The following is a 16,814-nucleotide window of genomic DNA, read 5'->3' on the forward strand; positions in this document are numbered from 1 at the left end:
TCTTCTATTCTTGGGTATTGGTATTTGGCAGACAGCCTCTTTTCTCTCTGGCCCCATAATTCTTTGACCTTCAGAGATATGGAATCCTAGATACTTGACAGTTGGCAAACACAACTGAGCCTTCTTTCTAGACACCTTGTATCCTGCCTTCCAGAGAATGTGTAGTAGATCGTGCGTTGCTTGCTGACAGATTTCTTTTGTAACTGCTGCTATCAACAAGTCATCTACATATTGTAACAATACACACTCTCCTGGGATGGACTCGAAATCCAATAGATCTTGACTTAGGGCTGAACCAAATAGGGTAGGTGAATTTTTAAACCCTTGGGGCAGTCTTGTCCAAGTCATTTGGCGTTTTGAGCCCGTTACAGCGTTCTCCCATTGGAAAGCGAAAATACATTGACTTTCTGCGGCAATTCGGAGGCAAAAGAAGGCATCTTTGAGGTCTAAAACTGTGAAGTAAGTAGCCCCGCCCGGAATTAAAGCAAGCAGGTTATATGGATTGGGTACAACTGGATGTATACTAACAACCGCATCATTGACTGCTCTTAAGTCCTGCACAGGTCGATACTCATCTGTGCCGGGCTTTTGAACAGGCAGCAATGGGGTGTTCCAGGGGGAAGTACAGAATTTTAGGATACCATACCGTATGAACTTATCCAGATAGGATTGGATGTTCTTCTTAGCCTTCTGCGGAATGTGATATTGTCTTAGGCTCACTGGATAAACCCCATGTTTCAGTTCAATTTTTATTGGTGGAATATTGCGGGCCAGTCCTGGTGGGTTGTTCTCTGCCCAAACTCCTGGTATGTTAAACAATGTCTCATCACTCCTAGGGTTTTGGCTAGTCAACACTGTATAAAGTCGCCACTCTTCTTCCTTTGGTACGGATAAAGTCATAATACCTGAAGGTCCATTAAACTTTAAAGATGTTGTTCCATCTGGTAGGAACGTAATCTGCGCTTGTAATTTGGATAGCATATCACGTCCCAGCAATTGGACTGGACATTCAGGCATATAAAGGAATTGGTGTTTTACTACGTGGCCTCCCAATGTACAGAGTCGACTTTTAAGAACCGGTCTTTCAGCACTTCTTCCAGTTGCTCCTATCACAGTAATAGTCCTTCCAGATGGAGGAGCAACTAGATTAGTCACCACTGAATGTTCAGCACCAGTGTCGATCATGAACGCACTCCTTTTCCCCCCTATTGATACATCGACCATAGGCTCCGCTCGACCAAGGGGGATGGAGCCCGGTCGGTATCAATAGTCCTCCATGACCGTGTCAGCCAATCCTACAAAGTCCCTACCTTCTCTATCGCGAGACCTTTGCGCTGCTGGAATATACCTGTCTTCCCTAACACTTCCTCTGTTCCCATTACTCCCTCTATAACCATTACTCCCTCCGGGACCTCCTCTACCTCTCGCTCTGCCTCTAAAGTTTCCGTAGCCTGCCCTGGGTTGGTCTCTCTCGTACTGCTCTCTTTGCGGACATTCGTTCCTCCAATGCCCTTCTTCCTTGCAATACGCACACTGATCCCTACTCAAAGGCTCCCTACTCCATCTATTATTGCCTCTATCTGGGCCCCGTTTATCTACGCCTGCGATCGCTACCGCTAGCATATCAGCCTTTTTACGCATCTTGCGCTCCTCCTCTTTCTTGCTTTCTGTTTCCCTATTCATATAGACCTTATTAGCTACCTCCATTAGTTGGGAGATTGACATACCTGCAAACCCTTCTAACTTTTGTAGCTTGCGCTTAATATCTCCGTAAGCTTGGCTGACAAAGGCGGAGTTAACCATTCGGGAATTGTCTGCGTCTTCCGGATTAAAGGGGGTGTACAAGCGGTACGCCTCCAATAATCGGTCATAAAAGACACTGGGCGCTTCATCGCTTTTCTGGATCACCTCAACTGTCTTCGACATGTTAATGGCTTTCTTTCCTCCGGCTTTCATGCCAGCAATTATAGCGTCTCTATAGGCTCTGAGTTGAACCATATCAGCACCATTTACGTTCCAATCGGGATCAGTGTTGGGATAATGTGTTGCGGCCCATGCTGCTGGATTAGCTTGGTTCAAAGCACGGGCTCTATCCTCTAATGCTTTAATGGCTGCTTGATTTATTCTTGTCCTTTCCTCATTGTTAAATAAAGTCATTAATAACTGCTGGCAATCAGCCCATGTCGGATTATGTGTCTGTACTATTGAGGTGAACAGATCAGTCATGGCTTGTGGTTTCTCAGTATACGAGGAATTATGGGTCTTCCAGTTTAAAAGGTCGGTAGTGGTGAAAGGGACATATACGAAGACAGGGTCAGCGTGTGCCATTTGACCTGCGGCATCGATATAAGCTGACCCGGGATTTAAGCGAAGAGGCATCTGATAGTGCTTTAATTGTTGGGCACCAGTCAACTGTCGGGTTTGGATGGGGCTACGTAGGGAAGCGTCAGTCATGGGTTCCGGTCGGGGAGATATAGGGTATGGGGATGTGGGAGGTTGGTTTTGGGAAAAGGTAGTGAATAGAACACTTCGGGCCGAGCTAGATGAAGCTTGACCGGAAGTCTGAAGTGGCGCCAAATCAGGATATTCGTTTCTAATGGGGGTGGGTTCTGGTTCCGGAAGGGGAGATTTAGTACGAGGGGGGGTGGATCCTGTACTGGAGGAGGAAGCGGAAGTGGATGAGGGTAATGAGGGAAGGGTTACAGGACTTCCTGTATTTGCGTCACTTCCTCTTACCGGAAAGTAAGGGGGCGGCAAAGGGATCTCGGACTCAGGGGGCGTGTCCAAAATGGGCCTAACACCAGTCCTAGTGGACGAACAAGTCCTAGCTACCATGAGGCGACACTGCTCCTCGTGGCATGTCCGGAGCCATTTTGGCGAGTCATTTACGGCCTGTCTCCAACAATCAATATAAGGAAACTGGCCGTAAAGTTCAGGCCTACCTGATACAGCCACGTGTAAGCGCTGTACCAGAGTTGGATCCAAACTGCCACGTGGCGGCCATGCCGCAACCAAAGTAGGCCACTCCCTAGTGCACAAAGTGACCAAACGTACAGGGGACATCTTAACCCCAAAATCACAAACTTTGAATCCCTTTTTAAAATTCTTAACCATACATCCTAAGGGATCCGGAATCGTTGACTGCGACGCACCCATATTTAACAGTGGAACGTCGTCGACAACGATTACTATACACGCGTACTATTCAACAGTCACACCCGTTTCCTCTGGCAACAGCACCACGTGGTATGGTTACCAAGTGAAACGTACACAATAACAATAAACACTCAGGGAATTCCCATACACACACAGCTGCTACACCAGTCACTATATAATCAATATTATGCCCTTTGGCGTAACTACACAGTCACCCACGCTATAATTCTCTATATACGAATTACCCGTCTATAACACACCCCAGTAACATCGTCTTTTACAAATAGCGGTTACAGTACGGTTAGCATAGGTCAAAGCACAAGTTAAGGTCACAATACAATTATTAGTGGTTATGGTGTTAAACATGCAATGGACGACAATGATTAGTACTTATTATATAATGTCAGTAAATATACAGGGTTATGGTACCGTGCACTATAATACAGCAACACACTATTAACACTCTCGCTAGACGGCTGAGCTCGCGCTATCTAACAAGATATACACTTTACTAAAACAATCGTTAACACATTTACAATTCCCAACTAAACTATTGGCCAGTACCTTGAATGGACTACCTAAAACTATATACACCCGTTTTGGTTAGCCACACTGCCCAATCACCACATATATAGCGAGCTAGAGAACCGAATTTACACAGACGCCTCTTAGTCGCACTATACAACGAGCTAGAGAACCGAATTTACACAGGCGCCTCTTAGTCGTACTATCAAAAGTCTAGTGGGTTCCAAATTTACACGCCTTCCCACTTAGCCCAGATAGGATGAGAACTAGCGAACCGAATTTACACAGGCGCCGCTTAGTCTCCCGGTCCCTCCGACCTAGCGAACGTAATATACACCCTAGAACGCTAGTCTAGACAAGACACCGGCGTCCGGCTAGGGCTATCTTACACCAGGACCCCGCCTGACTAACCAAATCAAACGGTCTGACTAAAGAGCGTTCGATCGAGCGGTGCGCCTTCGCTCCTTCCCTCCGACAGAGGGGGCAGATACAGATTCAAAAACCCCTTTGGGCCTACCGCACAATCGGTATACCCCTAGCGGGTCCTGCCGTCTAAAACAGCAGTTATCTTACCTCCTCGTTCCTGAACCTGAGTTCACACTCATCGACGGGGACACCCCAGCACTTCTCACGTAGAGGCCGATGATCTCCTGGACAACAGACCAGTGGCGCCGAGACGAAGGGAGGTCCACGCAGAAGTTCAGGGGTGCAGCCGTAGAGAACGTGGGCAAAGATAGACCGTCTCACGCCTCTGCCTCTCAGCTACCGTTGAACGATGAGCTTCCCGGCCAATGCACCAAATGATACCGGAGAAACTGACGGAAGCCAAGCACAGAGAGATGGACACAGGTTTCTTCAGGAAGGAAGAGATTCTTTATTGGATCACCGATCGGGACTCAGAGGGACTAGCGTCACCAAAATACAGCAAAGTCTGAGTACTGAATACATAGAGTACATTCCTTATATAGCACTGTAGCTCCTCCCACAATTAACTACACCCACACATACCCTTAACCTATTTAATGAATAGAGTCTAAACTCATCCATCCGGTCTAACCACGTGGCTCATCTGATACAAAGGAGAGGGACGCGTAATTCCAGTTCTTACATTCCTGCACCTGGTCAGTACAGTGATGACAGTATCTTAGCTACGTGTAATTAACCAACTGATACTACAAACACATATACATACATATGCCTTGTGGCAATCTTAGCCTGCTAAACTTGTATTTTACTGGAATTACATCACAAAACTACTAGCTTTCATTACTTATTCTAAAGTGCTATGTGATACACATAGTAAACCTTTTCATTTAGGACTCCCACTTTAAGCTACTTGAAGTACCCACATGTGTTGGATAAAACATTAATGTTCGTCTTGCTCAAGAACATGTCTCTAGTGGATGTCAAACTGACAGCCACTAGAGACACTTTCTCATGAAGACCTTTGAAAATCAAAGGTTTTCCTGTTTTAATTATCACACAGATTTTGTCCAATGTTTTTTATGAGTAGCATCCAATTGGTAGAGCGCAGCAATTGACATGTGTAAGTCCCAAGGCTTCTCTATGACACACTTTGAAGTGTAGTGAGATCATCATAACTGATAATCTCATTGAGTTTAAAGACGTTTTTGCAATGTATTCCTTTTTAATTTGCAAAGTGGGACAATGAATCTGGAACAAAAAGGGAAAACTCTTAATGTTAACAATATTTTTATATTTAAACGTAGAGTGTACTCTTAATCTACTCTTTCTGTTACTCCCTCTGAAATGTTTCTTTTTTTGCTTTAATAAATACGGTTGTAATTTGTCATGTGAATAGAAAGCTCACTACTGAACTACAATCCTGCATATGCCTGCATTGATGATGGCATTAGCCTAGCCGTTTTATAGAAAGTTAAATAAGAGTCATGATTGGTGATAACACTTTGGAGAAGGTAAACATTTGCAGCCCAAGCAAAACCTAAAACCATTTGAGCAAACCTCAAATGTCATAAATCTTTCTTCTTTTCTTTTTTTTCTTTATATAAATTTATTGTGTTGACAGGAATGTTTGAATGCATAATCTGTATGTTGTATTAAAAATGTATATAGTTAGTCAGCATAAGCCTGGTGTGTCCTTTCAAGAATTATGTATGTCAGGAACACACCCTGCTCCAAGAGTGCGCCTGACTTAGATCTGGTGCTGAAAGGGATACAATTCAATGATAAAAGATTATAAAAAAAAACCCTTTACACCACCCACACTTTTTTATAATAATATAAATATTGCAATTTTTAACGCTGCCACCACCAAGAGAATGTATAAATGGGGTGCCTTGGTCACCCAAGTAAATAAGAATAAAACACATCAAATACAATTTAGTACAATATCTATGCAATTTTTAAATACTTATAAATTGGTCAATTCAGATAATGGGAGTCTTTACCAGACAAAGGCAAAATAGAGGAATATTTATTATGAACAAACAATAGTCACAGTGCATGCAAAAAATAAATACAAATCAACAGATAAAAACTAGGACAGAAGTCCTAATAACTCACTCACTTCAGGTTTTAAAAGTAACAGTCTTCTGCCCGGTGTGCTCTGGCAAGGAAACTTGGCAACTTACACAAAATTGGTTCTTGGCCCTTGTAAGCACACGTAACATTTGCTCATAAATTAGATTTATACCTCCTGAATATATCTCAGGTTTCCAAGCCATTCCAGAGGTAGTATAGGTGGAGGGGAAGGCGTATCTTATAGGAATATCAAAGGCATATCAAAATAACCCACTATCTAACCGGCATCTGGTACATTAGAGAGTTAGTTTACATTAAACTAGACTCACAGGCAACTAGTGTCCCACCTTCAAAGGAGTTGTAAATCTCCTGACCTAGATCACATCCCTATATACTTTAAATTAACCTCTTCTGACATCTGTCCTCTATAATCAAATTGGTCATACCACCTCTACCAAGTAGCAAATTCATGTATGCATGGCACAAATCACACATTAAATAGCAATATTCTACAGTGCAACAATGAATTATGTACCCTTGGCTTGACAATGTACACAGACAAAAAAGTGGGCATGTTATCTCAACACTAGTGATCGACCGATTATCGGTCTGGCCGATATTCTGTATTTTTGGCAATATCGGTATCGGCCAATAAAGATACCGATATTGCCGATAATACATACCAGGACCGCCGGGCCCATGATGACAAACCCGGCGGTCCTGGGGGGCCCGCAGCACAGTCAATGCCACCGGACCACCTGGGAATGCTATATCCCCCTCCCTGGCCAGGTAACAAGCAGGGAGGGGGGACAAAACACCTTTTTTTTTTTAAATATAAAAAAAAAAAGCCTCCCTCCTCCTCCCCCATTACATTACATACACATACTACACACACACACACTCTGCATTATATAAAAAAAAGCCTCCCTCCTCCTCCCCCCATTACATTGCATACACATACTACACACACACACTGCATTCACTATACACACACTACACACACACACACTCTGCATTATATACACACTACACAAACACAAACTGCATTATATACACACACTACACACACACACACTGCATTCACTATACATTCACACACACACTGCATTATATACACACACTGCATTCATTATATGCACAGACACTACACAAACACACACACTGCATTCACTATACAGACACTACACAAACACACACACTGCATTCACTATACACACACTACACAAACACACTCTGCATTCACATACACAAACTACACACACACTATGCCTTCGTATACACACTACACAAACACACACACACTCTGCATTCATTATATACACACACTACACAAACACATTGCATTCACTACACACACACACACTCTGCATTCATTATATACACACACTACACAAACACACTGCATTCACTATACACGCACTGCATTCACTTTACACACCCTACCCACACACTACATTCACTATACGCACACTACACACACACTGCATTCACTTTACACACGCCACACACTACATTCACTATACATACTACACACTCTGCATTCATTATACACACACACTACACAAACACACACTCTGCATTCATTGTATACACACACACTACACAAACACACTGCATTCACTATACACGCACTACACAAACACCCACAGCTCCCCTGTCTAAACACACTGCATCTACTACATGTGGCATGTATATTTTGTGCATTTACCTTTAGAAATAGTTTATTTTTTCAAAATGGTAAATGTACAGAATATCGGTAAGTTATCGACTATCGGCCTGAAATTTCACAGATTATCGGTATCGGCTCTAAAAAATATTGGTCGATCCCTACTCAACACACATTCAGGGCTGCCCATATGCTCACTGCGGCTCATTCTCTCCCTTAGGGACTGAAACGCCCTATATTTAACTCAAAAAAAGTACAAGCATGTTTAAATATGTGTTTCCTCCACGTGCAAAAGGAACTGGAGGTAAAGCCTTATTAGTTTTATTAGTTGCTTTAGCTGCAAACTGCAATGCTGCATATTTTTATAAAAAACCCTAATAGTATGTGGTACCCTGGGTGTGCAGCAAATGGTAGATATAGTTACCTGATGCTGACCCCCGCAGATGCTGCCATCTACTTCAATGCTGTACTCTTGCACAGTGGCAGAACTAAAGTAGAGAGTGCCCTGGTGCAAGAATTTTTTTGAGGCCTCCCTATCGCAAGGATGGAAAAAATTTAAATCACTATTTGTCATACAACTCCCACAATGCTTTGCCATTTGCTCATCCTTGCAAGGTTGTACTTAGGACTAATTTGTATGTTTGAATGTAAGTGTATTATTGAATGTATGGAGTATGTGTGTGAAAGTAGGGTGTATTTGTGTGTAGTGTTGTGTGTTTTTATGTACTGTTGCCATTTAAAAGCAGTGGTTTACTTGTGTGTAGTGTTTGCCTGTGAATGCAGGCGTTAATTGTGTGTAGGTTTGAATGCTGAGATGTGTACACATATACTCTGCCGCATACACACTGATACACATATACAGACACACAGACTGAAACATCCGGATACGCTCAGACACACTTGCAGATACACAGATGCACTGACACACCTACAGATACACAGGTATGGACATGCAGATGCACAGACATACCCTGACACACATACAAATACACAGACACTGATACACATACAGATACAAACAGACACACAATGGCACCCATGCAGATGCACAGACACATGGGCAGACTGAGAGCCTTTGGGGCCCCCGGGCAAAATTAGATCCCAGGCCCTTTGAAGGCCAAATATATGTGCATTAAATAAATGTTAAATATAACTCTCATGTAATACGGGATTCTTTTGGATGTGTATAGTTTGAAGACCTGTGTATCAATCAGGGGAGGGCTGGCAGCCTTAGGCCTGGGGGGCAAAACCAGTCAAGTGGCCCATTGCGCCACCAAATCAGTTCACCATCCATGCCCACCTTTTTCTGGTTTTATAACGGATATTGATGTTATGCTAATCAGTAGCTCTTTGCCATACCCGCTCCTTCACGGCTCTGACTTTCAATGTTGTCAGAGCACAGGCTGAGAATCTCTGAGCCTGTGCTCTGACTCACTAATTGAGCGCCGGAACCACGAGGGAGAGGATATGATCTGACTGCACCTACTGCTGGTGCGCACCAGTGGGGACCACCAGCGAATCGTTTAAATTAAATATGCTGGTGTACCCAACTTGTGAGCTGTGTTGGCCGCCGGGCGCCTCTGTTGTCATGGCACCCTGCGTGACCGCACAGCTTGCCCGCCCTAACGGCTGGCCCTGCTGACACACACTGATGTTACTACTTAGACATCCCTCAATATTAATACAGAGATGAGAGTAAACACCTATAAACTGTGGAAACAGAGCTGATCCCCCCAAATTTATAAAGGTTTGCTTAGAGGATTTATTCAAGATTAAATCATGCCTCCTCCTCTCTCCCCCATGCACTGCTCTGTAGGCTGGGAGGAAGTGAAGAGTAATCACAGTCTCCCAGAACAACGCCATCTGTGGCTGCATGGGGAACAGCTGTTTAATGTAATGCTTGCAGGACGGCCAGCTGCCGCAGAACCTCTTTGTTTCCGTCTCTGCAAAGGGCTCTAGGCACTGCTTGTTGTGAGTGTGAGCCACTGTAAATTAGGGGCAGAGGGCACTTGCACTGCGGTCAAGACGGGTCTGGGCAGGAGGAGAGTGCAGTGCAATCAGTGCACTCCCCTCCTGTGGGTCACCAGTAGACTGGTGCACCTGCCCAGGATCAGAGCCGGTGCAAGGATTTTTGCCGCCCTAGACAAAATATAAATTTGACGCCCCCCCCATGTGACATCACAATGCCCCACCCATATGATCTGCCATATGAACTAACGCCAGTGCTGCACACAGTGTGTGTTTACATTAAAAAGCCTGCAGGGACCAGCTATAGACACCAGAACCACTTCATTAAGCTATAGTGTCCCTTTAATGTGAGGTAAATTATAGATTAGTGTCACTAATAATATACTAGATTGCCTACTTACAATTAGATGAGGATGATGGTGGGCTGCAGTTTGGCTCCACTGGTCTGGTGTAGAACAGGACCTCTGGAGGCTGTTTGCAACTGTGGTCACAAAATTCAACGTTCTGGGAGAATTGGAAGCAGCTCCATTTTTTGGGGGCCTCTTACACAGCTCAAGGTCTGGGCCCCAGTGCCTGACGGTGAGTATGCCCATAAGGCCCACTCATAAGTCCACTTATATGTTCCACCCACCCATGAGCTCGCTCACAGGGAGTGGAGTGTGTAGGGGATGTGTTATCTCATATGTGTGCTTATGGTATGTAGTGTATAGGGATACCAGTTTGTGCAGGTGATGCAGTGTGTTTGTGTGTAGTGGAAGCAGTGTGTATTTGTGTATAAGGGATGTATTATGTGTTTCTGGTTGTGTGTGAGGGATGCATTGTGTGAATCTGTGTTTGTATGCATAAGGGATGCAAGGTGTGTGTCTGTATGTGTGTGCATTGAGTGTAAGAGATGCATTGTGTTTCTGTGTGTATGTAAGAAAAACAGTGTGTGTGTTTGCATGTGTGTGTAAGGGTTTGCATTGTATGTTTCTGTGTATGTGTGCAAATGATGCATTGTCTTTGTGTGTAAGGGTTGCATTGTGTGTGTGTGTAATGGATGCATTGTGTGTTTCTCTGTGTGTAAGGGAAGCATGTTCTGTTTCTGTGTATGTATAGGGATGCATTGTGTGTTTCTGTGTATGTATAGGGGTGCATTGTGTGTTTCTGTGTATGCATAGGGATGCATTGTGTGTGTGTGTGTGTGTGTGCGAGTAGTGTTAAAGAGCTCCCTGTCTTGCCCCCTGTCCTATAGAGCTGTCCCTTCTGTCCCTTAGATCTCTCCCCTGCCCCTTAGTGGTCTCTCCTCTCCCCCACCCTCCCCAGGCGGTCTCTTCTCACACTCACCCACCCTCCCTGTGCTCTTCTCATCCCCCCTCCACCCTCCCTGTGTTCTTCTCACTCCTCCCTCTATGTGTTCTCCTCACCCCCCCTGTGTTCTTCTTACCCCCTTCTTCTTATTACTACCCCCTTCTTCTTAACCCTCCTACTTCTTCTTACCACCTCCTTCTTCTTACCCCCTCTTCTTCTTCTTACCCCCTCTTCTTCTTCTTACCCCCTCCTTCTTCTTACCCCTTCCTTCTTCTTCTTACCCCCCTTCTTCTTCTTACCCCCCTTCTTCTTCTTACTCCCCCCTCTTCTTCTTACTCCCCCATCTTCTTCTTACCCCCCCTCTTCTTCTTACCCCCTTCTTCTAATTACTCCCCACTCTTGTTCTTACTCCCCCTTCTTCTTCTTACCCCCCTCTTTTTCTTATCTCCCCTCCTTCTTACTCCCCCTCCCCTCTTCTTACTCCCTCTCTTCCCTCTTCTTACTCCCTCTCTTCCCTCTTCTTACTCCATCTCTTCCCTCTTCTTACTCCCCCTCCCCTCTCTTCTTACTCCCCCCTCCCCTCTTCTTACTCCCCCCTTCTTCTTACTCTCCCCCCTCCCCTCTTCTTACTCTCCCCCTCCCCTCTTTTTACTCTCCCCCCTCCCCTCTTCTTACTCCCCCCCTCTTCTTACTCTCCCCCCTCCTCTTCTTACTCTCCCCCCTCCCCTCTTCTTACTCTCCCCCCCTCCCCTCTTCTTACTCTCCCCCCTCTTCTTACTCTCCCCCCCTCCCCTCTTCTTACTCTCCCCCCTCCCCTCTTCTTACTCTCCCCCCTCCCCTCTTCTTACTCTCCCCCCCTCCCCTCTTCTTACACCCCCCCCTCTTCTTACTCTCCCCCCTCCCCTCTTCTTACTCTCCACCCCTCCCCTCTTCTTACTCTCCCCCCGTCCCCTCTTCTTACTCTCCCCCCTCCCCTCTTCTTACTCTCCCCCCCTCCCCTCTTCTTACTCTCCCCCCTCCCCTCTTCTTACTCTCCCCCCTCCCCTCTTCTTACTCTCCCCCCTCCCCTCTTTTTACTCTCCCCCCCCCTCTTTTTACTCTCTCCCCCCTCCCCTCTTCTTACTCTTCCTCCCCTTCTTCTTACCCCCTCCCCTGTAGGTGGCCGAGCTGCACTCCGGTCCGCGGTCCCGGCCGGAGTGATAGGAAGGTGCTCAGTGTGCACCTTCCTGTCAGTCCGGCCGGGTACAGGAAACAGAAACTCCTGCTCCGCGCGGAACAGGAGTTTCTGTTTCCTGTACCCGGTCGGACTGACAGGAAGTGCACACTCAGTGTGCACCTTCCCATCACTCCGGCCGGGACCGCGGACCGGAGTGCAGCTCGGCCACCTACAGGGGAGGGGAGAAGCTGCTGCAGCCGTCTGAGCGCTCTTTACAGAGCGCTCGGCGGCTGCAGCATTTAAAGGGCCGGCCCGCCGCGGCCGGTCCTAAAATAATTTTGTGTGGCCTGGGGGGCAATTGCCTCCCTGCCCCCCGGCCCAGCCCGCCCCTGGTATCAATGCATGTTTGTATTTGAGTCTGTGTGAATGCACTTGTGCATGTCTGGATGACTACATGTGCTTTTTTTAATACGGTGTCAGTGTGAATGCATATATGTATTGAGCGTTAGTGTGTTCCTGCACGTGCAAGGGTGTGGAATATTTTTTTTTTTAAATCTACTTGTCCAAGGGACTAAAGTAGTAGCCAAATACTTATCCGTTATAACAATCTGCTTGTCCTGACACAAAATATTAATTACAAAGATTGGGGGCCCTTGCCTAGAGCAATGGACACTGACAGGGCTATTTGCTAAAATCATTTTCACAAATTAAATATTCTCTAACTTTTTTTAATTTCACAATTTGGATTTATTTTCAATAAATATAATGAATGTATAATGAATTACCCTGAGTGTAGTCTCATCCTTTGTCATAGTGTGTGCTCGCTACGTGTGTTGTGTTCTGCCTGTATGTTTGTGCTGCTTGTATGTATGTAATGTATATATGTTTGCTGCCTGCATGTATGTATAGTGTGTGTGTGCTGCCTGTATGTATGTAATATGTACATGTTTGCTGCCTGTATGTATAGTGTGTGTGTGCTGCCTGTATGTATGTAATGTGTATATGTTTGCTGCCTGTATGTACTGCATGTGTGTGTGGTGGGCTGTATTTTTAAAGTACCGTATATACTCGAGTATAAGCCGAGTTTTTCAGCACATTTTTTTGTGCTGAAAAACCCCAACTCGGCTTGTACTCGAGTCACTGTCTGTTTTATGGCAATTTATATTGCCATAATACAGACTGGGGGATGGTAGCGAGCGCTTACCTCTCCTGCAGCTCCTGTCAGCTCCCTTCTCCTCCGCGCCGGTCCTTTCAGCATCTCTGTCAGCTCCCAGTGTAAGTCTCGCGAGAGCCGCGGGGTCATAGTGCGGCTCTCGCAAGACTTACACTGTGAGCTGACAGAGGAGCTGCACGGACCGGCGCGGAGGGGAAGAGAGCTGACAGGAGCTGAAGGAGAGGTAAGTGCTTCCTGCCAGCCCCCCTCCACTGAACTACCAATGCCACTGGACCACCAGGGAGTGAGAGACCCCCTCCCTGCCATGTATCAAGCAGGGAGGGGGACGAAAAAAATAATACAAATATTAATAATAATAATAATAAAAATAAAATAGTAATAATTAAAAAAATTAATATAACAAAAAACTATTAAAATAAAATAATACAAAAATAATAAAAATGCCCACACCACCAAGGCTCTGCATCACACACTCAAACACTGCATTCATACACACACACTGCATCACACACACACACTGCATCACACACACACTGCACTCACACACACACACTGCACTCATACACACACACTGCACTCATACACACACACACTGCACTCATACACACACTGCATTCTCATACACACACACACTGCACTCATACACACACACACTGCACTCATACACACACACTGTAAATAAATATTCAATTAATATAATTTTTTTAGGATCTAATTTTATTTAGAGATTTACCAGTAGCTGCTGCATTTCTCACCCTAGTCTTATACTTGAGTCAATAAGTTTTCCCAGTTTTTTGGGGTAAAATTAGGGGCCTCGGCTTATATTCGGGTCGGCTTATACTCGAGTATTTACGGTAATGTGATTCAGACTTTTATTCTCTACAGTTTGAGTGTATTATGCAAATATAACAATGCACCCCACTCACACAGTCATTCTGACACAATCACTGATACACATATCCACAAACGCACACTCAATATTCACACACAGACAAACTAACAAACACTGGCCCATATTCTGTACAGCCCAATGATATTTCACATTACCAGCAGCTTTAATCCTGCAATCCTCAACTCCTGTCTTTACACCAGCCCATATTTCCCTTTCCCCATACTTTTTGATCATCTCTGTGTGTCTCTTTTCCATTGCTGTCCCCATACTCTGTAGAATCCTCTTACCATGATTTTCTTCCTCTGACATCTCTTCCATGCTCTGTTCCTTACATTGTTCTCCTCTTCCCATGACACTCCTGGTCTCTCTTCTATTTTTCTATTGCTTTCATTAACTTTTCTCTCTCCATCTTCCCCTTTTTTCTCTTCCTCCATCTTCCTACCTCTCCTTGCTCTCTGATGTCTCTCCCCATCTTCCCCTTTGTTCTCCTAACTCTTTCTGCTCCCTGTGGTCTCTCCCCAACTCCACATTTTCTCTTCCTACCTTTCTCCTACTTTCTGTGGTCTCTCCCAGGCTGCTGCTCACCCTCAGTTCTGTGGCTGTGAGAATGTTCTGTGTGAGAGCAGAGTGCAGGACGTGATGTCACTTCCTAGCCCCGCCTCTCCCATCACACAGTGTGCCGCACAAGACAGGAAGGAGACCTGGCAGAGAGCAGGTAATGCTGCCAGGTCTCATTCAGTGCGAGGAAAGAGGGGGGTAAGGTGCAGAGCGGTAGGTTGCTGGGGCCCTGCACGTCCTGTGAGGCCCCACAACCTATTGAGGGAAAATGTTTTTTATTTTTTTATTTGCCTTTCCAGTTGGAGCATGGCTGTGTGGCCGGGCCCCTGGCTGTCTCTTGCCCTCGGTCCATGACCGATGTGCCCGAATTGTCAGTCTGCCCCTGCAGACACACGGATACATACACAAACATTGGCGCACAGACAGACACATACCCATGGGCACACACACAGCTAACGCACATATACATACAGACAACACATGCACACAGGTAAGACACTGGACCTCCCCTGTTTCCCATTCCTGAGCAGCTTGTTGGTAGAATGGGAGGAAGTGATTTGTATTCACACAGACCAGAGGGCCAGGAATCTCTGTTAAAGGGCCACAGCGCCTGACTGGGCCCCTTGTCATAGATGGTCATCGGGTGGCTCTAAGTGCATGGGTCATCCGATGGACTCCCTGAGCGAGTGGGCCATGGTGCAGCTGCACCAGGGGTACTTCCGCTACTGCTTTCGCACATGTGTGAGTGTGCATCCCTAATGTTTATGGAGGATTCCGCAAAACCACAGGAGGCACCACAGATATTGTCTCGAAATTAGTGCCTGCTGATGGTAGCTATAAATACTGGCTTTAATTGAAATTTACCTATATAAATGAAAAGGTATAATTTTGTTTTTAAACATTTGTTTACTTCTTAAATTTATTTTATCACATTTAGCATTCCATGCAAGTCCTAATGTGTATAGGAGGAGGAGTCGAGAAATAAAGATTGAGACAGAGCCCTGTGGAATTCACTGCTTCTTGTTGCTTGTGAGTTTTATTCGTTTAATTGTTTGAATATGTTTAAACCCCTAACCGAAGGTTTGTTTCAATAATTTCACACTTTTTTAATATATATTAATTTTTTTACTATTATTTTTCTTACGATAATCTACATGTTTATGTAACATAAGATTGTGCACAAAATACTAACCATTTAACCCCTTAAGGACACATGACGGAAATATTCCTTCATTATTCCCTTTTATTCCAGAAGTTGTGTCCTTAGGGGGTTAAGGCCCAAGACTTTTTGAGATGAGACACATTTGTAAACAAAGCCTTTTCAGCAATATTGCCATGTGTCCATTCTACCTAATTTTAACACTTTCTGGTTAAGGTCATCCAGATCATTTTAAAGGAGAAATATGGCTTTCTTTAAATATCCAATGTACATACATAACACAAAATTAAATATCAATAAAATATTTGAAAAAATTGAGAAAGCACATTTTTTTTACTCAGTTTTGCATCTAATCATTTTTACACAACAAGATAATTATTCAATAAATCACTAATTGCTTTTGATGCTCAATATGTCTAGAATTTATGGGGGAGACACCAACTCTGTACTGATGCCCATGATTTTGGAATGGATGTCCAACATGATTATGTAGGTGTGAAGGTCAGGTGTTGTAATCGAATCAATTACACAGATCTTTGAGAAAGTTAAAGGGAAACTATAGGCACCAGAGTCACTAGAATGGTGATTTGTCATGCTTGTGCACTGACCTCCCAGTGCTGTGGGAAGCATTGGATTGACTGAGATCATCAGGATTTATGGTATTAGACAACAGAGGCTGTGGGGATATTTATGGGATGATAATATTAAACAGTCGAGAATTGCCCACTATTTCAATTCTCTTAGATCTGAGAGATCGTTATCATGTAA

The 16,814-nt window shown here is 44.7% G+C and overlaps 1 protein-coding gene across 1 annotated transcript in view; it reads left to right on the forward strand.

Annotated features, from left to right (window-relative positions):
* The window catches only part of EZH1 (enhancer of zeste 1 polycomb repressive complex 2 subunit), a 165,718-nt gene that overhangs the window by 107,262 nt on the left and 41,642 nt on the right, over positions 1-16,814 (forward strand). The window contains exon 12 of the mRNA XM_063458931.1: positions 15,825-15,916. Coding sequence (XP_063315001.1) covers positions 15,825-15,916 — 92 coding nt within the window. The remainder of the gene's footprint in view (positions 1-15,824; positions 15,917-16,814) is intronic.

Source organism: Pelobates fuscus, chromosome 6 (assembly GCF_036172605.1).
Source record: "Pelobates fuscus isolate aPelFus1 chromosome 6, aPelFus1.pri, whole genome shotgun sequence".
NCBI lineage: Eukaryota > Metazoa > Chordata > Amphibia > Anura > Pelobatidae > Pelobates > Pelobates fuscus.